The sequence below is a fragment of the Myxocyprinus asiaticus genome, chromosome 35, assembly GCF_019703515.2.
Source record: "Myxocyprinus asiaticus isolate MX2 ecotype Aquarium Trade chromosome 35, UBuf_Myxa_2, whole genome shotgun sequence".
In the NCBI taxonomy this organism is placed as follows: Eukaryota; Metazoa; Chordata; class Actinopteri; order Cypriniformes; family Catostomidae; genus Myxocyprinus; species Myxocyprinus asiaticus.
Window position 1 is genome coordinate 17,297,704 of NC_059378.1, and position 22,808 is coordinate 17,320,511.

The 22,808-nt window shown below is 39.1% G+C and overlaps 3 protein-coding genes across 6 annotated transcripts in view; all 3 read right to left on the reverse strand.

The window, feature by feature from the left end:
- Positions 1-3,472, reverse strand: part of LOC127425831 (sodium-driven chloride bicarbonate exchanger-like) — a 71,266-nt gene extending 67,794 nt beyond the window's left edge. For 3 of the 4 annotated variants that reach the window (XM_051672122.1, XM_051672125.1, XM_051672126.1), the window contains exon 1: positions 3,237-3,472. In XM_051672122.1, the coding sequence (XP_051528082.1) occupies positions 3,237-3,284 (48 nt within the window). In that variant the 5' untranslated portion in view covers positions 3,285-3,472. The remainder of the gene's footprint in view (positions 1-3,236) is intronic. The other variant, XM_051672124.1, reaches the window with a different exon arrangement.
- Positions 3,473-6,078: 2,606 nt separating this feature from the next.
- On the reverse strand, positions 6,079-12,930 carry tbr1a (T-box brain transcription factor 1a). The gene is made up of 6 exons (XM_051672127.1): positions 11,867-12,930; positions 10,421-10,575; positions 10,021-10,142; positions 8,737-8,895; positions 8,574-8,635; positions 6,079-7,314 (listed from the first exon to the last, which is right to left on the reverse strand). Exons 1-6 carry the CDS (start codon positions 12,430-12,432, stop codon positions 6,498-6,500), a joined length of 1,881 nt encoding a protein of 626 aa, XP_051528087.1. The 5' UTR covers positions 12,433-12,930; the 3' UTR covers positions 6,079-6,497.
- Positions 12,931-13,080: 150 nt separating this feature from the next.
- On the reverse strand, positions 13,081-21,940 carry psmd14 (proteasome 26S subunit, non-ATPase 14). The gene is made up of 11 exons (XM_051672129.1): positions 21,825-21,940; positions 21,209-21,263; positions 19,784-19,855; positions 19,533-19,652; positions 19,165-19,235; positions 18,867-19,017; positions 14,078-14,185; positions 13,907-13,981; positions 13,696-13,821; positions 13,447-13,509; positions 13,081-13,267 (listed from the first exon to the last, which is right to left on the reverse strand). The coding sequence occupies exons 2-11, from the start codon at positions 21,254-21,256 to the stop codon at positions 13,169-13,171; spliced, it is 933 nt and encodes a 310-aa protein (XP_051528089.1). The 5' UTR covers positions 21,257-21,263; positions 21,825-21,940; the 3' UTR covers positions 13,081-13,168.
- Between the last annotated feature and the right edge of the window lie 868 nt (positions 21,941-22,808).

Below are 22,808 nucleotides of genomic sequence, written 5' to 3' on the forward strand. Positions count from 1 at the left end.
AAAGAAATGCACCACAAACAGATTGTGTGTATCTGTGAATAACTTTTGGAGGCAAGTATGTGTCTTTGCTCAAGAATTCAAGGATAGCAGAATCCACAGGATGTGAGTGAACTCTTCTCAACTCTAGCAAAGACCAAACTGTCACTGAGGAAGGAGCAGAGAGCCTAGCTCTGTCCCTAAGCCAACAATAAGATGGCTGCTGCTCTGTCTGTGACATCCAGTCCTTCATTTTACTCAGCACATGGATGGAGAGTAATTATAGTAAGAGGTTAGAGAGAGAGAGAGAGAGAGAGAGAGAGAGAGAGAGAGGAAGAGACACTGATTGTTCTGGGGTTACCTTACCTCCAGATTACAAAACACAGGCTTGTACCGCCATAAAATATGCTGTGATTAATACAGGTGTTTGCAAAATAAGCAGGGCCGTAACCATTATTGATATTTAAGAAGGATATTTGGTTCCCCAAATCCTAAATATGCAGTTGGGTCAATGAAGTGTCACTCAGATTTATTAAATTATTCACAAATAGTACATAAAAATGCAATTCACACAAAACAATTACTTACACGTGTTCTATGATGAACATGTTTTCTGACTTTCTGATTTATTCTGGGGTTTAAAGCCAAAATGTCATGTGGTGTAACCATCCAGAGACCATAGGGGGGAAAAAAGTCTCATTAAAAAAAGAAAGGTTGGCATGATTAGTGCAGAATAATCTTTTCTTATTATTCATTTAAAAAAGAATGTTGCAGTGAACCAATTTTGTTTAAAAATATTATAAATATTTGAAATACTTCTGTCCACCAAACCTTACCCTGCATCCAAAAATGGTGTACTGTCACAGTATGTATTCAGTCAGTAAAACAGTATGTTCTTTTAGGTATGCATGCGAGTAGTATGAATAGATCTCATACATACTTCATCCTGGGACGTGGGTAACGTTGGTAAAGAACAACAACAGTGAAAATAATCTACTCTGGTTTTGTTAAACAAGCACCATAAGCACAAAAACTATTTTCTTGGTATATACTGTACATATCACTTACAGTTGAAAAGAGCCGTCTGTCTCACATGTTCACCGCCGTACTTTTAATTCCAGCGTTTTGAACGTGACATCACCTTAGCTTCTGAGAGATTATGGGACTGTAAAATATGTCCGGTCAATCCGCACTTCAGAATCCAAAATTTTTATTTTTTTATTAAAGGTCCAATATTGAAAAATTTGTATCAATTCTTGACTCTGATTATTTTCTGCCTTAAAAATTGTATTAAAAAAAAAAAAAACAATTTCAAATAATAATTCAGTTGTGTACACACCCATGTATTCAAGGTCATAGAACTTACTTTAATACCTTTCACTTGATGGTTAGGCCACATGACTTTTTAAAAGACATTTGGACACAAAGATTACATTTCTAAAAACTTGAAACATGTGTTTTAAACAAAAAATGAAGAAATATTTTTTATTTATTTTAATCACAGTGGACAACCTTATTTGTCAATGACCCAGTAAATCAATGGTAATAAGTGTAAATGTTTCCAGAGATGGGTGACAGTGGTAACAGGGGATTGAGGGGTGAAGCAGGGAATTAACACATGCTGCATTTGTGACGCTTCTGTTCTACCTGCTCTGTACGGGGCTCGAACTGGTGTCTCTGGCATGGGAAGCGGGTGCGCTAACAAGGAGGCTAAAGGCTACAGCCCATAGTGTCAGTCGCTAGTGCACCTCTTGAGATCAGGAGAGTGAGGTTTATACACATTGCACAGCTATCTATCAGCTTGCTCCCATTACACTCACCCCCCAATCCTCACTCCCATCTGGGTCAAGGCACCATTGTGAAGCTCCTGTTCTACCCGCTCAATAAGGGACTCGAACTGGTGTCTCCGGCATGGGAGGCGGGTGCGCTAACAAGGAGGCTAAAGGCTGGGTAGCTCAGTGGTAAAATACGCTGGCTACCACCCCTGGAGTTCGCTAGTTCAATAGTTTGAATCCCAGGGCGTGCTGAGTGACTCCAGCCAGGTCTCCTAAGCAACCAAATTGGCCCGGTTGCTAGGGAGGGTAGAGTCACATGGGGTAAACTCCTCGTGGTCGCTATAATGTGGTTCGATCTCGGTGGGGCGCGTGGTGAGTTGAGCGTGGTTGCCGCGGTGGATGGCCTCCGTGGCAACGCGCTCAACAAACCACGTGATAAGATGCACGGGTTGATGGTCTCAGACGTGGAGGCAACTGGGATTCGTCCTCCGCCACCTGAACTGAGGCGAATCACTACACGACCATGAGGACTTAAAAAAAGCGCACTGGGAATTGGGCATTCCAAATTGGGAGAAAATGAAAAAAAAAAAAGGCTAGAGCCCATAGTGTCAGTCACTAGTACACTTCTTGAGGTCAGGAGAGTGAGGTTTATACACATTGCACAGCTATCTATCAGCTGGCTCCCATTATACTCACCCCCCAATCCTCACTCCCATCCGGGTCACGGCACCATTGTGAAGCTCCTGTTCTACCCGCTCAGTACGGGACTTGAACTAGTGTCTCTGGCATGGGAGGCGGGTGCGCTAACAAGGAGGCTGAAGGCTACAGCCCCTAGCGTCAGTTGCTAGTGCACCTCTTGAGGTCACCAGAGTGAGGTTTATACACATTGCACAGCTATCTATCAGCTGGCTCCCGTTTCACATGCATCTGCATAAGAATGAACACATTGTATCTAGATCACAAACTTGTGGCCACTAGTGGAAGTCCACAATACACCTAGACTCATATGTTAACCACAATCACATGTGACAGCCTTCTCAAACAGTCCAAGAGTAATGCAGGAGATATTTGCTGCATGCAGCCAACCCATAAAACAGAGATAGTCTTTTGCTGAATACACATGCATCCCTACCATCTCCGTTCTAAACCCTATGTCATTAACATTACTGGACGTGGATAATTAAATGCATAATCCACCCCAGACTCTGTAAACCTTCAGTCTCATTAAAAATGCCGTATCCATGTAACATGAAGCCAATTTCAAGGTAAATGAGAGTCTCTAATATTTTGAGGGTGAAATGAATAATTAAAGCACGATGTCTTCCATTGGTGGTGAGTGAATGATGGCCATAATGGGCTCCACCAGCGCACCGTTAAACCTGTGCAGCTTTAACCACAGGAAACGCTTTTGCGCAACACATTACAGCATCATGCCATTGTTCTTCCATTCACGGACCACACATCAAAGATGAAACAGGTTCTTACCGCAGGAAGCAGCGGCTCCATCTGCGCTCCTTGATCTTTCACATCCATCCCTGATCTTCTCCTCTCTGGCCCTGTTTCTCTATGGGCGATTTCTGTAAACTGTTGGGAACGTGGAAATAAAATGTCATGTATGTTGATGTGATTATGCGGTGTAATTACGGTTTTAAGCGTTGTTTTTTTTTTTTTTTTTTTCTTGAAAGGAGAGCGAGCACTCTTTCTTCACTCGCGCGCGTCCGTGCGTGTCATTTGAGCTCGCGTGACGCAGCTCCGACCCGCAGCACTGGAGTTAAAACAGAAACGCGATGGATGGATGGAACACACCGGGTTCGGGCTACTAGAATATAATCGATGCGTTTAGAGTTCGCTCGGATCCACAAATAACAAACTTACTTTTTGTTCTACAATGTAACATGTTTAATTAACTTACAAAATGTGTTTCAGGAGGTAACATGTAAATTAACTTAATTTATTCAAGTGATTTTTTTTTTTATTAATATGACTAGTCTACATAAAGCTGAATACATTATGATACACCAACATAGGCCAAGTCAGGTAGAAACAGCTGCTGAACAACTGTACATTCCTTTTAACAAGTGAACTGGTATTTCGTCCGTCTGCGCTGTTTTCTTTCTTTTATTTTTTTTTTTATTGTTTGTCTTTGTAAACATGAAACATAAACTCGTCGATATTTCACCCACAAAAATGGAAAATTATCTTATACTCATAGTCATGCCATCTCAGATGTGTATGACTGACTGTCTTCTGCTGAACACAAAAGCTCTGTAGGTCCATACAATGTAACTGAATGGTGACCAGAATTTTGAAGGTCCAAAAAGCATATAAAAGCAGCATAAAAGTAATCCATACGACTCCAGTGGGTTAATCCATCTTCAGAAGCAAGTATATTGGCATGGACGAGAAACAGATCAATACTTTTTACTATAAACATTCCTCCCTGCCCAGTTGGTGGCGATATGCACAAAGAATGCAAATCACCAAAAAATAAAAGAAGAAGAATGTGGAAGTGAAAGAGAAAGGGGAGATTTATTGTATAAAAAAAGAAAAAAAAAAGAAAAAGGGACTTAAATATTGATCTGTTTCTCATCCTCACCTATCATAAGACTTCTGAAGACCTGGATTTAACCACTGGAGTCACATTGCTGCCTTTTTCTGCTTTTTGGACCTTCAGATTTCTGGACACCATTCACTTGAATTGTATGGACCTACAGAGATATTTTCCTAAAAATCTTCATTTGTGTTCTGCAGAATCTGGGAATGGAATGAGGGTGAGTAAATGATGAGAGAATTATCATTTTAGGGTGAACTATCCCTTTAAAAAATCGCGTCTCGAGACACATCCGTTGTTATACTCATTGCTCTGCGTCTAGCGTTTTTTATATAGCGTATTAAAGTGCTTGGTGTAAACGGCCCCTAATTGGGCTTAATTAATATACTAAACAGAATTATTTGCTTATATATACACATAGTAAATTTATACAGATTATACTACCTTTTGAGATGAGTGGACATTAGATTTACAGTCGCAAGATGAACTGTACAAACCTACACATAATTCCATCTACCATTTTGCTTCAACGACTGAATGGCCACCAGGTGTCTTGCATGAGACTGTGGCGCCACCTTGTGGACTTTTCCTAAAAATGACTGAACAGCTAATTAAACGCTTGTGTTTGTGGAAGCATCTTAAAGGAGTAGTTTACCCAAAAATGAAAATTCACTCATCGTTTACTCACCGTCACGCCATCCCAGATGTGTCTGACTTTCTTTAATCTGCATTACACACGTTAAGATTTTAGAAGAATATCTCAGCTCTGTAGGTCCATACAATGCAAGTGAATTGGTGTCAAACTTTTGACGATCCCAAAAGTACGTAAAGGCAGCAAAAACGTAATCCATAAGACTCCAGTTGTTAAATTTATATATTCAGAATTGATATATGTGTGGGTGAGTCATAATTGCAATAAATTCTTCTCCCTGCCAAGTAGGGGGTGTATGCATTAAGGATGTGAATCACCAAAAACACAAGAAAAAGAATGTGAAAGTGAAAGTTAAAGTGGAGATTGACTAAGCAGGGAGGAAAATTTATAGTAAAAATGGTCTAAAATGCTGACCTGTTTCTCACTCACACCTATCAAATCGTTTCTGAAGATGTTGATTTAACCACTGGAGTCATATGGATTACTTTTATGCTGATCTATGTGATTTTTGGAGCTTCAAAATGTTGGCACCCATTCACTTGCATTGTATGGACCAAAAGAGCTGAGAAATTCTTCTAAAAATCTTCATTTGTGTTCTTCTGAAGAAAGTCATACACATTTTGGGATGGCATAAGGGTGAGTAAATGATGAGAGAATTTAAAATTTTGGGTGAACTATCCCTTTAATTGGGTTTTCCTAGATTTTACCTTGATATATTCTTCATAAACCACATGTCAGGAACATGATTTGGTCAGCAGGGTTGCTTTATGAAGGTACTTCTATGGTTATTTCGGGTTCAACAGCTGCTGAAAGAGTAGCATTCATCTCTTGATCCCTTGACTGTAATATACTCTAAAAGAGTTTGTAGAGGTATGTCGTGATAGATTTCTGATGGTCTGTTTAAGCCTGTTACTTATTTGACAATTAAACCCTTCTTTCCTCCAGGAGGCTGGGTCTCTCCACTGCTTCCTACATATTATAGGTGCGTTCTAATGTCATATCTTGCATTCGCCCGCAGGTGGCAGTGTCGTAAGGTATTTCAAAACACTACGTGCAACGTTATAACTCGACAAACAAATAAATACATTATCAGCCGCCTTTAAATTAAAAATTAAGTAGTCTGCATTTAATATACTCAACATTCGACAGTTTCTTTAGGCGATCTAACTTAAACATTCTGACACCAGCAGAATGACATCATTTAATGACATTTACATTATAGACTCCACAGTAATCTAATCTAAAGAACACTTTTCTTAATCAAGGTACTGTTTTGATAGGTCAGATCATTTAAATATCCATATTAAACACTGCCTTGATCACTTAGAGCATTTTGTAGAGAAAAAAAAAAATAATTATCCCGATTCATTATACTGGGGTTGTAGATTTGAAAAATGACTAAAGGATATGTCAGTCTATTCATATTTTTTTAAATGACCAACACAACAACAAAAGGTATAATGGCACAAGCTGTCAAATACATTGAGTTCATATAGTTGGATAATCATCATTAAAATGTTACAACAACATTTTAATTGCACACTTAGTCCGCACAGGTTGTCGTCTGACTGTTGAAATGAATAAAGTCTGATTCTTTGACTCCTTTTCTTTCATTGTCCTGTGAGACCTGCATGTCTGTTTTCAATGTATTATGAACTCCTGACACAGGAGTGATGAAGGGAGATGTATTCTTCTGTCGTGCCTCTTCCAAAATCCTTAAATCACTGGAATCAACTGATTTGATGGAAGATGGAGTCTCAGTCCATGTCGAATCCACAATATCTTGACCTTCGAGGCTCTCAGGTACCCCCAAAGTCGATCTGTTTATTCTCATCATATCTACATCCTCTGACAGATAATTTGGTTGGTTCAATCCTTCAGGAGTTCCATCTAGGACCCAACCAGGCTGATTTGAGGTTTTATTGCTGTTCTCTATCGAACCCTGGGAATTCCATCCGGGCGGGCTGGAGTAGTATTCCAAAACTCCACCAGTGCCACCAATATCAGGAAGAGGCAGACCTTTGACCCCCACCGTGGCGTAAGGGAGCAGAGCTGCTGCATTAATATCAGTTTCATATGATGAAGCAGCTGGAGGAGAAACAAACCAACGCTGCCCGGAAGTCGTGGTGCTCTCTTGATTTTGCGTTGAGGTCACAAGGCTGTTCGTAAATGGAACTGCACGGTCACTAGTACTAGGGTCAGTGGTAAGGCTTGTAAAACTGGATTTAGTGCAATTTTTGACAAACTGGTCCTGGAATAAACCACTTGCCATTGCGTACCGTGAGCCCGGCAGCAGTTGAGAGCGAGGACAGTCACCGAGTGTAGGGGTCAGTCGCTCGGTGTTGCAGCTGGTATAAATTCTGGATACACAAAGAAACAAAACCAGGAGGAAATCAGGCACACTTTACAATCAGTGTCCATAATACTGAGTAATCATATAAGTAAATACAGAGAAATACTACAGAGCAAAATGATTTTGTGAAGACCTTTAAATTTCACTTTGTTAGTGTTATTGCGTCTGTTTTTAATTCTGTAATTGTTTAAATGTGTTATCCTATCTGTAACATGGATACTGTAGTGTAAAGTGTTTCAAATATTTTAAGTGTAAACTACTATTTGAAGATTAAAGGAATATTCTGTGTTCAATACAAGTTAAGCTCAATTGACAGCATTTGTGACACAGTATTGATTACCACAAAAAGTAATTTCGACTCGTCCCTCCTCTTTAAAAACAGCAACAAATCTGGGTTACAGTGAGGCACTTACAATGGAAGTGAATGGGGCCAATTTCTTGGAGGGTTTAAAGGCAAAATTGTGAAGTTTATAATTTTATAAAAGCAATGAAATTAATTCTTCTGCTAAAACTTGTGTATTTATTTGAGCAGTAAAGTTGTTTAAAACATTGTTTTATGATCATTTTAGGGTTTACAGCATTGTCGTCATGGCAACAAAGTTGTAAAATTGGATCTAAATTAACATAAAAAGGTTAGTAAGTGATTTTAAAATCATTTTAACGTACATGTTGTTTATGTCTTGTGGCTATACTTTTGAAACAGTGAGTATTTTAATATTTACAGATTGGCTCCATTCACTTCCATTGTAAGTGCCTCACTGGAACTCAGATTTTAGATTTTTTTTTTTAAAGAAAAGGAGGGACAAGTAATCGCATTATGACACAAATGCTGTTGATTGCTGTTGCATGCTTGAATAAGATATCCATTTCCAACACCTTTATTTTTAATGTTGATAAAATCAGTAAAACATGAATAATCTGACAGTATTCAATGAGCTGAAAATTTGCTGCAACAAATTCATATTTAGGCATTACAATTCATGCAGCTGAAATATTCTTAACGATGAAATGAGGAATATGAACACTTAATTTGAACACTTAGTTGATTATCAATGAATTGAAATCAAAATAATCCGACATAGACTGTTGTTGTTATAATGGTTATAACAGTTACATTACTCTTAATAATACTTGATTAAATTTAAAATAAACCATATATTGTACATTTCTGTAATCAAGTCAAAATTAGAATTTAGATCTGAATTAGATCTGAACACATGCAAAAGAATAATTGTCAATTTATTAATTTGCTTGCAAAACACTTACGTATCACAATTGTCTCGAAATCCTTTAGCAAATGGATTGTGGTCAATTTTTAGCTGAATTATCTGAAGAAAAAAACAAAAAAAGACATTTTCACTACATCGGTTCATATTAGCTGTAGTCTATAATAGCATATGAATGAAGGCAATGGTGTACAAGATCTTACATGTGTGTTCTGGTAAGCTGTGACAGCTATAAATTGCGTCTCGGGGAAGGTAAAGGTTTGTACTCGATCAGAATGACTTGTATCTTCGGCTCCATTCTCATCTGTTTCGATCACGTGCACTCTCGGCTGGTACTTGTGAAGAGACTGCAGGACAATCAACTTGAAGGACAAAGAAAAATAGTGTTTTAAAACAACCTAAATAATATTTGTGTTTTACGTTTTACCCACTGTGAGAAGCAAGAGTGGACATTTTAAGTCCACAAAAATTAGGAGAAGGCTAATAAATAACACTATAGCATATACAGTATATATATATATATACATACACACACACACACACACCGATCACCCACAACATTAAAACCACCTGCCTAATATTGTGTTGGTCTCCCTCGTGCCGCCAAAACAGCGCCGACTCGCATCTCAGAATAGCAGTCTCAGATGCTATTCTTCTCACCACAATTTTACAGAGCGGTTATCTGAATTACCATAGACTTTGTCTGTTTGAACCAGTCTGGCCATTCTCCATTGACCTTTCATCACACCTATTGATGTTTTTTGTTTTTGGCACCATTCGGAGTAAATTCTAGAGAATGTTGTGTGTGAAAATCCCAAGAGATCAGCAGTTACAAAAATAGTCAAACCAGCCCATCTGGCACCAACCATGCCATTATCTAATCAGCCAATTGTGTGGCAGCAGTGCAGTGAACATAATCGTGTAGATATGGGTCAGGAGCTTCAGTTAATGTTCACACCAACCATCAGAATGAGGAAAAAATTTGATCTCAGTGATTTGGACCATGGCATGATTGTTGGTGCCAGACGGGCTGGTTTGAGTATTTCTGCAACTGCTGATCTCCTGGGATTTTCACACACAACAGTCTCTAGAATTTACTCAGAATGGTGCCAAAAACAAAAAACATCCAGTGAGCGGCAGTTCTGTGGACGGAAATGTCTTGTTGACGAGAGAGGTCAACAGAGAATGGCCAGACTGGTTCAAACTGACAAAGTCTATGGGAACTCAGATAACTGCTCTGTACAATTGTGGTGAGAAGAATAGCATCTGAGAATGCTATTCTGAGATGCGGGTTGGCTCTGTTTTGCCAGCATGAGGGGGACCTGCACAATATTAGGCAGCTGGTTTTAATGTTGTGGCTGATATATATATATATATATTGCACATTTATATTCGAATACATTCCATAATGCTATTCAAACTATATTAAAACAAAAATTAATTATCCTGTATTATTATCATATTGAGCAAATTAAATTAGAAATCACCGGAGTAGAGTTGCTGGCTGCGCTGTTGTTGTTTGTTAGCTTCAGTTTTCCGAAAGAGATCTCCTGACGCATCCAGTGTGCACCGGTGTTTGGAGAGTCCGGGTGCATGTACACTCGGTTTCCTTCGAAACACAACCAAACTAGTGAAACATTTGACACTGTAACCATTTAATAGCAGTAACTTACATTTTTAACAGTGTATGATTAACACTGTATTATTCTTGTGTAGCCTACTACTATAGCTATCTTTTTGCTCCGGACCGCAGTTTGCTACCTTCTGAATGAAGGAAATTCATTACACTTCAGATTCCTACGTTTGATTTTTTTATCTGCACAGTGCAAATGCTGGTAAATGCTTTCCATTGTGTTGATTAGCTATTATATATATTATACAGTTTACCTTTAACATTAGTGTCCGCTTTGCCACACGAAACCCACTTTCCGCCCTGGAACCGCCAGCGGTTCGGATCCGCCAGAATCACGTCCACAATCACATTGTAATGACACGTCGGGTCAAGACCAACAATACTAAAACTCAGAAACGGGAACAGCCGCCTGCAGGACAAAAAAAAGATAAAAAAATGAAACAATACAAAATACAATAAACGAAACATCTCTCCATAATCATGTTGGAAAATTTTGGTCGCTCTTTCTTTTACAGTGTATGTAATCGTAGACCTAATAGCCTACTAACTATAGGGTAGGCTATACTTATTATTTTGTAGAGTTGCTTACATATATATCGTTGTGTAACACTGGCACCAGTAATATAACATATACTTTTATTAATAAGCTTAACTTTAGTGGATTCAAATTAGATAATAGCATTAAAATTAACTTACTGTAGAAGTTTTGTAGAAGTTAAAGGAATATTCCGAGCTAAGCTCAATCGACAGCATTTGTGGCATAAAGTTGCTTACCATAAAAAAATAATTTCGGCTGTCCTTTATATATATAAGCGAACATGGAGGTTACAGTGAGGCACTTACAATGGAAGTGAATGGGGCCAATTTTTGAAGGGTTTAAAGGCAAAAATATAAGTATACAAAAAGTTTATAATTTTATAAAAGCACTTACATTAATTCTGTTAAAACTCATGTATTATCTGAGCTGTGAAGTTGTTTAAATCATTGTTTTTTTTTTTTTTTGTTTGTTTTTTTTTTGTCATTTTAGGGTTTGTTTACATTATGGCAACGAAGTTGTAAAATTGGTTATAACTTTATACAGAAAAGGTTAGTAAGCAATTTTATCACACTAAAATCATGTTAACACGCATATTGTTTATTTCTTGTGGCTATTCTTTTGATACAGTGAGTATCTTAACGTTTACGGATTGGCCCCATTCACTTCCATAACCCAGATTTTTTTTTTTTTTTTTTTTTTTTTTTTTTTTTTACGAGGGGTAGCCAAAGTCAAAAATAATTTTTGAGTTAATCAATATTATGCCACAAATGCTGTCGATTGAGCTTAACTTAATACTAGGAACATTCCAAGTATTAAAGCGTTAAGAGAGTTTAGATTAATGGAGTATATTATAGTAATTAGTCTACTAGTTAATAGTTATTAATAGTAATTAATATAGATAAGCTTAATGAACAAGCAACACTAGCACTGTAAAATAATGTTATCATGCTTTTAGTTATACTTTATTACTATTAATAATGTTAGTAAATAATAATAGGGTTAGGCTATAATAATTAACTTAATATGAACTTAATATTTTTATCAATTTAAAAAATAGAAATTATCTTTAAACTGTTGTTTAGAGCATAGGCACAAAAAAAAAAAAAAAAAAGACAAATTGCAAAAAAAAAAATAATAAATAAATAAATAAACGAACACTTACCGCCCTTGTTTAGTAACGATCATTTCTGTTTGGTGTCTGTGAAATTTAAACCAAAGCGCCCGGTTACACAGATAAACCTGAGCTTTACCGGGCACCGAGGGGAACGGATAGACCGCACTGTTTGGATAGGTTTGTCCATACGATTGCGAGTAAGCGTAGCTCAGCCCATTATACAACCCGTTAGAGATGACCGGGTGAGGTGTCATGTTGTGACTGGAAAAAGCCGGGAGCGCGGGCGTAACATGTTGACCCGAATACGAGAACATGGAAGAAGACGAGGCGAAATCTGTCCGCGCGTGTCTTGATTCAGGCAAATTCCTGTCCGCGCTTTCACCGTCATCTCTTTCCACGGGAAGAAAGTCCTGAGCGCCACTCTTGTCGTCTGAAGAGAAAGTGTTTGATGGGTTTCTCAGCCCTGTGAAGAGTCTTTTCAGCGGTGGCTCGTTCTTCAGGGTGGTGGTGGAGACGCAGTCATCCCCCTGTGCTTTGATGAGCGTAAAATCATTGTCCACACTCATCGTTTTCTTGGCCCGTGCGGACGATGAAGGGAGTTGTTGCAGGTGCATCACTTCTCGGAGCTCAATCTGGGTTCAGACCTCAGACATGCTGCTTTGACTGGGTGCTCATGCCCTCTGCTGCATGTGCCAGGCGGTTAGAGTTCACTCTGAGCTTAATACAGGAAACTGACGTCGCTTCATACTTGAGAATATCATATTGAGTTGGCATACATTTAGATGAACATCAAGGCTTTTATGCATCTTTAACTTGAATTAATTTGATACTTCTAGACTGAAACCGGATTCCAATCTTGCACATCTTTCCAAACAAGCACAAACAAAATAAAAATAAAAAAGTAGGCCTGTTTCTACATGACATCTGAGAAACTGATTGAACTGTATGTGTAGTAACAGATTTAAAAAACGTGTGACTCCAAAATACTCTTTCAATCGAGTGAAAGCTCCAGGACCTGAACAACCATGTTTAGGGAGCCCCACAAATACATATTTCACTGATGCCCACTTTTAGGCATAGACCTTAAGTGATGTCCTCTTAAATAAGGTGCGTTACCGAGGACAACTCCTTTAAGTTGAAACTTTTTTCATTTGCTGTAGTAAACAAAGATGAACGCCATGCATCTACTTCATCTTTTGGCCATTTCTAGAGTTCATAATCTGCATTCTCTGAATCCATGTGAGGAGGACAGACAAATGTAATACTGGATTTTTATGTTTATTTCTTAAAAAGACAGAACAGTTGTGGAATATGAACACTTATGCACAGACAGAGAGGCGGAGAACGAAATCACTGGAACACAACCGTGTCCAACATTGCTGCGAGGCACTGCACAATATTGGATGTCATAAGAACATCCACATGTTCTTCCAAATGCCGCTTGGGATCCTGCACAAAGAGAGAGTAGATAGGTTATATATAAATTCCTGTAATACTTTAGGACAACAATAGAATGCCAAATGCTCTATAGATCAGCCTCTGATGATATTTCAGCACAGTAAATACAGTGAATTTAAGAAACCACCTGTACCGCAGAGAGAAAAACAAAAAGAACATGGACAAATCACCTGTTTTCCAACATTCTTAATGGCCAGTTGCTCAGGGGTCATTTTGTCCTCTTCCTCTACCGCCTGAATGGATAAAGGCATAAAATTTAAAACAAATGCCCCATATTTCACCAAAAAATCTGCCATAGGCTAAAATGAAAAACAAAATCCTCCCTATAAATAAAGGTTTCCAGCTCCCCATTTGATGATTGACATGTTAAAGTTTAATTTTGATCTAAAGATATTCATTGTCCCTGTGCGGTTGCTCACCTTATTGTAGTTCTTGGCCAATTCGAGCATCTCCTTGACTATGGTCTCGTTCAGTTTGCAGTGTTCACTGTAGTCCTGCAGGGTCAGACCCTCCATCCAGCTTTTCTTATTGAGGTTCAGTAACATCTAAAACACACACAATGTGAAAAAAATCTTGGTACTGGGAACAACAAAAAGCATGTCTAAATTCTGTCCATCTACAAGTCCATACCTTCTGCTCCAATTCGTTCTTCCTGTAGTTGATGGTAATGGAGTAATAATGTCTGTTGAGGCCATGAATCAGAGCCTGCATATCAAAAACAACCTTCAATATTTCTCTTCTTTCAGGACTTTTAAAAAAATTGGTGGGAGCCTGGTAAAAAAAAACACACTAAAATGTAACCTGAATAGAGGGTTTGTTGAGGTGTCCCAGGTTAGAGGTTGTCTGCCGCGGCTCGTGACCCAGAACCATCATATTGGCATTTATTAGCCTAAAAGCGTCAATTACAACCTGGGGATAAAAGTAGAGTTGAATCAGATAACACACTTTTATCAATGTGTTTGCCATTCCCGTAACAAAGCATTCATTATAACATAAATTTTTAGTTTTAATGCATTGTAAGATCTAAAGGCACTCAAGTAACCTCGCTCTCTTTCTAGACTGTGAGGACACTAGCATATAAAAACTGATCTTATCCAAAAGAATGAAAAGAGACAATATGGAAGCAAGAGAAAGAGAGAGAGATGCTTGCAGTGAGAGGACATGCTTAGAAACAATAGCTAATGCTGTGTGCTGTCACATCACATATGCAGTGACAGTACACCTAAGCTCACACACAGGTCAAGCCTGCCACATGAACAGTATGTAGAGCAGAGTAACAGTCACACCCAGACACATCACAGCCATGTAGACACACCTACACAGAACAGAGAGGCAGGAAGTGCCAACATGGAGGCATATAAAGAAAAAGGTGGAAGAGACAAATTCATAGCAAAAGACTTAGAAAAAATAAAGCCAAAAAAAAAAAAAAAGACCAGAAAACGAAAGACTTTAAAGGTGTACTCAGTAATTTTATTTAAAAGTATGTCGAAGTGGCTTACATTGGCTTACACTGACACCTAGTGGCCTGGATGCAGCATCATTCAAACACAGTAGTTTTCAGTTGCCAATGCCATCGTAGAAATTCGCGATGCACAGTAAACCAGGATTAATTTAATCCATGAAAGCGTCCAATAACAGGGTGGTTACTGAGATTAAGCCAGTAGTATTCAGCTGGTCATGTGACGCTAACATGGCTGCCCCCTTCAGGCGCCCCTTCCCCATGTAGAATAAAACAGCTTCTTCATCTCACATGAGTGGACATGATTTTATACATATGTTTCAAAATGACTATTCATTTCTTTAGAAGTAAAACATTTGAAATGAGGAAAAAAATTACTGAGTGAACCTTTAAGATCCACTACATGAATTCGTCACATGGCTTTTGCATGTACCATCCCCTTTATTAGTGGACCTAAGAAAAGCATTGCCATTACTACTGCTCGTACTTAAGAGTAAGGGGGTTTGTTCAGATCCCTAAAATCAGGTATTAAACATTGCGATGTAACATGTCCCGCGCCATGTGTTACATGAACGACATCTCAAATCATGCAGCTTGTTGAGTAGAGGTGTGCTATTATTATTTTCTAAATAATCATACTTTTCACCTGATGGAGGATAAAACAGATCCTATAGACTTACATTGCAGGAGGGATTCCAAACCATACCTAGGAACCATAGTATCACAGACTTGGAGTGGTCACTTGTGACTTGGGCCAGTAAGCCACATAGCAACACCCTAGCAAACACCCAGAACACCCTAGTGTGAAAGCAGAAACTTTTGCACAGGTAAGCACCACTCTAGTAATAATCTAGTTTATTTTAGAATTTACATATGGGTTGCTCACCAAGTAAAGAAATGTAATCTGTACACATGAATCAATATAAAATCCTGTCTCAAAATATTGATCACTGTTATTGATACTGAATTAGACTATTGAAATATTTTTGTTATTTATGATCTATTATGACTAATTACTTTATATTACAGTACATACTACAGTACATATGATATATTAATTTTTTTATATTACAATTATGTTGTTTGTTTTTGTTTTGTTTTTGTTTGCCATTTAATGCCATGCCAGATTCCATGGCTATTTTCATGGCGAAAAACAAGTTAAAACACAACACAGGTTTTTAAAATTTGTTCTCAATAAAAAGAGGTTCAATTCAGGGTTGGCTTTGTCAAAAAAAATCTCTTAAAAAGTTTCAGCAGAATAAAAACATTTCCTAAAAGAAATAAGACCAGATTAATTACACTGTAATATATTTATTACATTGTATTATATTGTCTGATAATTAAAAAAATTTTTTTAATACAGAATAGCATGACCACCAGCAAAATCACACTGAAGGGATCTGTCTTAGTCCCCAACACAGAAGAGTTTTAAATACGGAAGGATGAAGACTGGGTGCTAGAAGAGCACAGATCACACACATCACGCCAAACACACGCACGTACACACAAAGTAACACCTCCTGAACCCAGGGGGCTCGTTAAATCCTGACTAAACCAACTGGTGTAAAATCCTGCAGTGCCAGTCTGTCGTGATGTGTGGTGTGGATCTGGGTGTGGGATGTTTGGAGGGTGAATTATCAGGCACAGGAGAAAGACAGAGAGGACCAAGTTGTGCCGACACCACAAAGTCCTCACCACACTCTACACCATCTCATATAAAGTTCACAAAGACATGATGGTACTCTGAAGGTGTTGGTGCAATGCAACCTTTAAATCCAGGGTTTAAAAAAATCCGCACATTCTATATTTATGTTCACAGAACCCTTTGAGTCCATAAAGATATTGTAGATGGTCTATGGACAGATAAATAAAATATATAGAATTTTCTTTGGAAAACCTTAGTTTCCTTAGTTAAGTAGTCAATAGGGTTTCAACAATTAATCAATGGTCGATTAATTGCAGTTAATAATTTAAATCGATCAAGAATAGTAATTAAACGAACAAAGAGCTAAATCAGCATCTGCCATGTTGATTTAACTAGAGGGACACAAATGTATGCGATAAAGACCCAGGAGTAGCCGACTTCCCTTCAGCCACTTAGAATATCAAGTCACTCCATGAAGATTACCTCAAGACATATTGTCACATTGTATCTGGGCTCACGAAAAAACATGACAAAAGCCACATTCATTTATAACTCCTATGAAAGTCTGTGTGCTTTTACATACAAATTATGACTTTCACTCGATATTTAGTCTGTGAGTGAAACAAGATGCTTGTTGTAGTCTTTTTGTTGCGATCCTTTCCAACTAAGTTTTATGTTTATGTTTTGACTTTGTTTGACAGAGGGTAGTGACCCAAAAGTGGGTTCCAGGTCTGTTCGGATAGGGTCACGGTCAACAGGGAAAAAACAATGCCATGGTTCTCCCTCCACTGAACATTTTCAGAGGAAAAATTAATGATATCTCTTGTTCAGCGCTTTATATGCACTAAGTACACTTCTCATCTGCAACGCAATGTTTTCGCGGTTCGATTGAAGTCTGGTTTTCAAGCAAGTGTGATGCGAGCCTTAGATCTTAGAACTAGTAGCACCAATGATCGGCTCTACTCTAACCTACTGTATCTCTGGAGCTCGTGCGCATCAACAGGACTTCCCTCGATATTGCGGCGCAGACCACAAAACTGATGTGACCCATTTGAATTCCAGTGACAAAGTTCTAGTTTAAAGCACTATGGAGGCCAGAGTTTTGGATTTTTAATTTAGGTTTTATTTCTATTTTATATCAATCTGTCATTCCAAATTAGTTTTAGTTTTCACAGTTTGTCTGTTAGTTTTAGTTTAGTTTTCTTATGTTCAGCAGAAGAAATAAAGTCAAACACATCTGGGATGGCATGAAGGGGAGTAAATAAGAGAATTGTCATTTTTGGGCAAAACATTTTAGATAAAAAAAATAATTCTAAATACTTTGTAAATATTTTTCTAGAGAATAATTTGTTCTCTGGGATTTGGTCAAAAGAGGGTCTTCAAAGTTTCTACTTCTCAGTATTAAGATTTCTTAATTTTTTGCTTTTGACTAAGGCAGAAGACAGCCTAAGCTTTCTTCAAAGGTATAATGTCAGGTAATGTGTGTTTGGATCATAATTAAAAGTGCCAAGAAATAAGGGGTCCTGGGTAGCTCAGTGAATTGACACTGACTACCACCCCTGGAGTCGCGAGTTCAAATCCAGGGTGTGCTGAGTGACTCCAGCCAGGTCTCCTAAGCAACCGAATTGGCCTGGTTGCTAGGGAGGGTAGAGTCACATGGGGTAACCTCCTCGTGGTCGCGATTAGTGGTTCTCGCTCTCAATGGGGCATGTGGTAAATTGTGCATGGATCGCGGAGAGTAGCATGAGCCTCCACATGCTGCGAGTCTCCGCGGCGTCATGCACAACGAGCCACGTGATAAGATGCGTAGATTGACGTCTCAGATGCAGAGGCAACTGAGACTTGTCCTCTGCCACCCGGATTGAGGCGAGTAACCACGCCACCACGAGGGCCTACTACGTAGTGGAAATTGGGCATTCCAAATTGGGAGAAATGGGGATAAAAATTAAAAAAAAAGTGCCAAGAAAAGTAACATTTCCAAAAGTGTCCTACTTTAAATTTGCCACCCCAGAACTTGATGTTATTAATTAAATGTATTATAAAGAGTTATGGGGAAGATCAGCATTTTTATATTGGGAACTTTTTTATATTTGTGTGCTTATTATTATGTTAAGTCCTTTAATAAATATATTAGTACGGGCAGTTGGGTTTTGGTACTACACACGCTACTTCCTCTTCCAAGTATACCATATTTTCTACCTGTCCCCATCCCCCTAACTAGGAATGATGGGAGAGATGGGATCTCACATGGTTCAGAGGGTGCTAATAGAGTTCACAGCAGCAAACAGACAGGAAAAAACTACACATATCACAGAACTCCCAGTACTCTCACACTGAGAGAAAGTGTGAACACACGTTCATATACACACAGATCCCAAAAAAGTTGCATAAAGGAAGAGACAAGACAAGACAGTTCTCTGAAGAGTGTTGAGCGGTAACATCTGTAAGTGTGTGTCTTGAGTATGTGCGCATATATGGACCATTACCTTTCCCTTGACGCTCTGGATGGGGTCGACCACAACGGCAACAGCACGTTCTGACAGAGCCTCAAAACTCTGCTGTGTGTTAATGTCCACACCTGACAACCAGCAGCCAAAACCGGGGTGACTGTGGTACCAGCCTACCACCATCTCAGGCCTATAACACAGAGACACACAAACCTTAATAACATGACGCCCAGCCACACGTTGACTTCACAGCAGTAGTTTGGTCTTCCAGAATTCTCAGGGAATATGTGTATTTCTATAAATGCTCAGGAGAATGTCACCGCTCGGATTCCCTCACCTTCCTGTCTGCTTTAACATGTCCAACATCTTGGCTTGAAAAACAGGGTCCACGGCTTCTACGCTTACACCCTGTCAAGAGAGCAAACATTATTTATTAAACTTTTTTCCCCCAACTTTTGGTCACATGATGGAGCATCACATTCCCAAAACCCTTGCGTTTTTTTCTTCTATGTCCTTGCAACGCACCGTCCCCTCTGAAATGAAAGATTCACAATGTTCTCTGCCGCAGTGTAAACTGTAAGCACCCTAAAGCTTGTGTTGCACAATGTTCTCACCTGACATTTAAAATGGCACTAGACGATGTTTGAAATATGGGTGAAAACCGTTTCAGTAATCAGGATGTTAATTGTTGTTTGAGGTTCTCACCGTTCCTGACTGCGGCATGGCAAACACGTCAATTACACGAACAGTGTAATCGTCCACAAACTCTCCTAACATAAGACCCATGACTTCCATGGGCACACCAGCACGCCCGTGTTTCAGCATCTGCACAAGCACACAGACAGACAGATAAAAGACAAATGACCATAGATGATCTGCTATAGAATGCTTACTATTTTATATAGCATGAGAAAAAAAAAATGAGAAAGAGAAAGAGTAACTGTGTGAATACTGACCTTTAGCAGGGCGAGAGAGGAAATGTACACCTGTTCAGCTGTGTCCACAGCGGGGGCATCTGTGGGAGGACCCTGTAGAAAACACACAGTTACTTGTTACTTTATTATGACTGGCATCAACATGCAGTGACACACTGACACAGTAAATGATGTATGTAGATCCAAAAAAGAGATCCTCCCCACAACAAAATCCAAATCCACATTTTTTGGACCTTCAAAGTTCTGGACACCATTCACTTGCACTGTATGGACCTACAAAGCTGAGATATTCTTCTAAAAATCTTTGTGTTCAGGCGAAGAAAGAAAGTCAAATTCATCTGGGATGGCATGAGGGTGCGTAAATGATCAGAGAATTTTCCTTTTTGGGTGAACTAACCCTTCAGATTGTAAACAAAGGTTCAGATGCAGAAAACATTCATGGATTGAGGCTGTTGACTGCCAGCAGGGTCTGACTGACAGCTGTCATGAGAAGTGTAAGATAGATGCCAGCGTGATGCTCGATAAACACAGAGGGATGAAGAGATCCCTTGTGATATCTATCAGTCACCTTGAAAAATTTGTTTTTAGAGGTTTTGTATGTACACGTTTACAAAGGTTACAGGGCAAGAGACGACCATCAGTCACACACAATACAAGGCCATATGTACATGTGTGAATATCAAAGAGCCAATCAGAGCTTACACTAAGTGTGGAAAACTGAACATGAAACTGAACATGAAACTGAACAAAGCCGCTCAAGGCATTTCCAGGCACACTGTTCTGACAATCAACATAACATTTTACATTCTTAAATGCATTTTTAAAGATTAAACTTGTGCAGCACCAAATAAGGAAATTAGTATAAAACCAGAAAGATGGAAAATAATCGCAGGCAGTTTATCATGTGCACCCCCCTCTCGCGTGCAATTCCTCTCCGACAGGCGGAGTGTGGTGTGAATTAGAAGGAGACGGCCCGTTACTGAATGTGTTAATTGGCAGAGAGAACCGAGAGTTGTCTCCCTCCCCATCACGCACAAGCCCTGAGAAAAATCTTGTGAGAACACTCTCACAATACTATCCCCCACAGTCCCCCCAACAGCACTACCCAAAAAAAGCTTCCCATTTGCTGCTTGCCACCTGACACATTTATCCTCGCAGTCCTTATAAAATCTCAAGAACAGCAATCATAGGATTTGATCCCTGTTTTCAACAGGATCGAATATACTAACATACCGTTCAGACCAAGTTCGTTATTATTCAGCCAGTTGCTTTTTCCAAATGTCTCACGTTTTGTCTGATGGCAGGTGTGGTAAACATATCTGTGTTGATGTAATCTTTCACATTCTGCCCAAGCCACTGACTGCAGGTCAGGTGCTTTGACATGAACAAACAAATGTGTCTGGTTCACCAAATATCTCCCAAGATCTAAATAACGTGGCAGTTTACCTGGCTGAGTCCTGGCATTCCACCTCCAAGCCTCAAGAGCCGGTCCATTTCTGAGCTAGAGACACACATAAACAAGCAAAGATTGTTTAGTTCACAGGGTTGCCAGTTGGGTTAGTTCAACGAATGTCATGTCATGATACATGACTATTCATTTCTGAGCTCATATTGATGGACTGTTCTCAAACTGTAACTAATTAGACACATTTCAACCTGCCAACCCCCAAAATGAATATAAGTAAGAGTATCTCCATCTTCATGGTATTCACAGATCAGACACATTTATCTGAAATGTTTAACACACTACCAGAGCTCAGATAGCTATTTGCTAGGCTAGTTAGCATGGAGTTCATTACACGCAGTCAAATGAAGATTCCAATTCTGGTAAACATCAGAACGACAACGTGTAGACTTATTCCAGAATAATGTCGATGTTATCAACTTAGAACTTGTTAATTATCCTCACTGAACAGCTGCATAAAACGCTAATAATGCTACAGAGGCTATATCCATCCCTCAACAACAGCATACTGAGTTCATAATCACACGAACAGCGTGCTATAGAGTAAAGTATGTCATTAAACATTATATTCATGCTTAAGGTACATTGTTTATTTACCTGAGTAATGAGAAAAAGATAAAGACAGAGAGCCTGCTGAGTGTTTCAGACCGGTGACAATGAATCAGCCAGAATTACCACCATGAAACACACCACAACAGTGTTACACAAGATGGGAGATCAGCTTTTCAAAATAAAGGTCTCCTAGCGTGAATTGTCATACATTATGCACATTGTTAATGCAATTGATTAAATATATATTGTCAATATTAGAATTTAGCACTTGATTTAAATACAGTATTTAGTGTAGTATAATAGATGTTCATGACATGAATTGGCATTTATACATTTACAAGCATCTAATGATCCCCTCTATTGATGTTGTTTTCTTTCTTTGTCTTTTTTCTTTCTTTCTGATTGTTTATTTATTTTTTATTTTTTTAATTGTATCCCCTTTCCTCCCCAATTTGGCATGCCCAATTCCCACTACTTACTAGGTCCTCTTGGTGGAGCATTTACTCACCTCAGGACAAGTCTCAGTTGCCTCTGCTTCTGAGACAGTCAATCCTCACATCTAATCACGTGGCTTGCTGTGTAGGACACCACAGAGACTCACAGCATGTGGAGGCACATGCTATTCTCTGTGATCCACGCACGCACCCCACTGAGAGCGAAAACCACTAATTGTGACCACGAGGATGTTACCCCATGTGACTCTACCTTCCCTAGCAACCAGGCCAATTTGTTTGCTTAGAAGACCTGGCTGAAGTCACTCAGCACACCCTGGATTCGAACTCATGACTCCAGGGGTGGCAATCAGCGTCAATACTCACTGAGCTACCCAGACCCCACTCTTTCTGATTGTTAGCATTTACAATATTGTAACGGGAGCCAGCTGGTACGTGATAGCTGTGCGGTATGTGTAAACCTCACTCCCCTGGCCTCAAGAGGTGCACTAGCAACAGCCGCTAGGGTCTGTAGCCTTTAGCCTTTAGAGCACCCACCTCCCATGCCAGAGACAAGGGATCAAATCCTGCTCAGAGC

Bases quoted from the DNA above. Each gene is read 5' to 3' on its own strand.
- tbr1a (XM_051672127.1), bottom strand. From the start codon at position 12,432: ATGCACCTGCAACAACTCCCTTCATCGTCCGCACGGGCCAAGAAAACG. The intron at 8,636-8,736 runs GTAAGATCTTGT...TTTTTTCTTCAG, and splicing joins CAGCTTACCAGAACACACAT to ATAATTCAGCTAAAAATTGA. The intron at 7,315-8,573 runs GTAAGTGTTTTG...TTGTGTATCCAG, and splicing joins TTTCGAGACAATTGTGATAC to AATTTATACCAGCTGCAACA.
- psmd14 (XM_051672129.1), bottom strand. From the start codon at position 21,256: ATGGACCGGCTCTTGAGGCTTGGAGGTGGAATGCCAGGACTCAGCCAG. The intron at 19,856-21,208 runs GTAAACTGCCAC...TGTTTTCTACAG, and splicing joins GAATGCCAGGACTCAGCCAG to GGTCCTCCCACAGATGCCCC. The intron at 13,982-14,077 runs GTTACATTTTAG...TTTGATATGCAG, and splicing joins TCAACAAACCCTCTATTCAG to GCTCTGATTCATGGCCTCAA.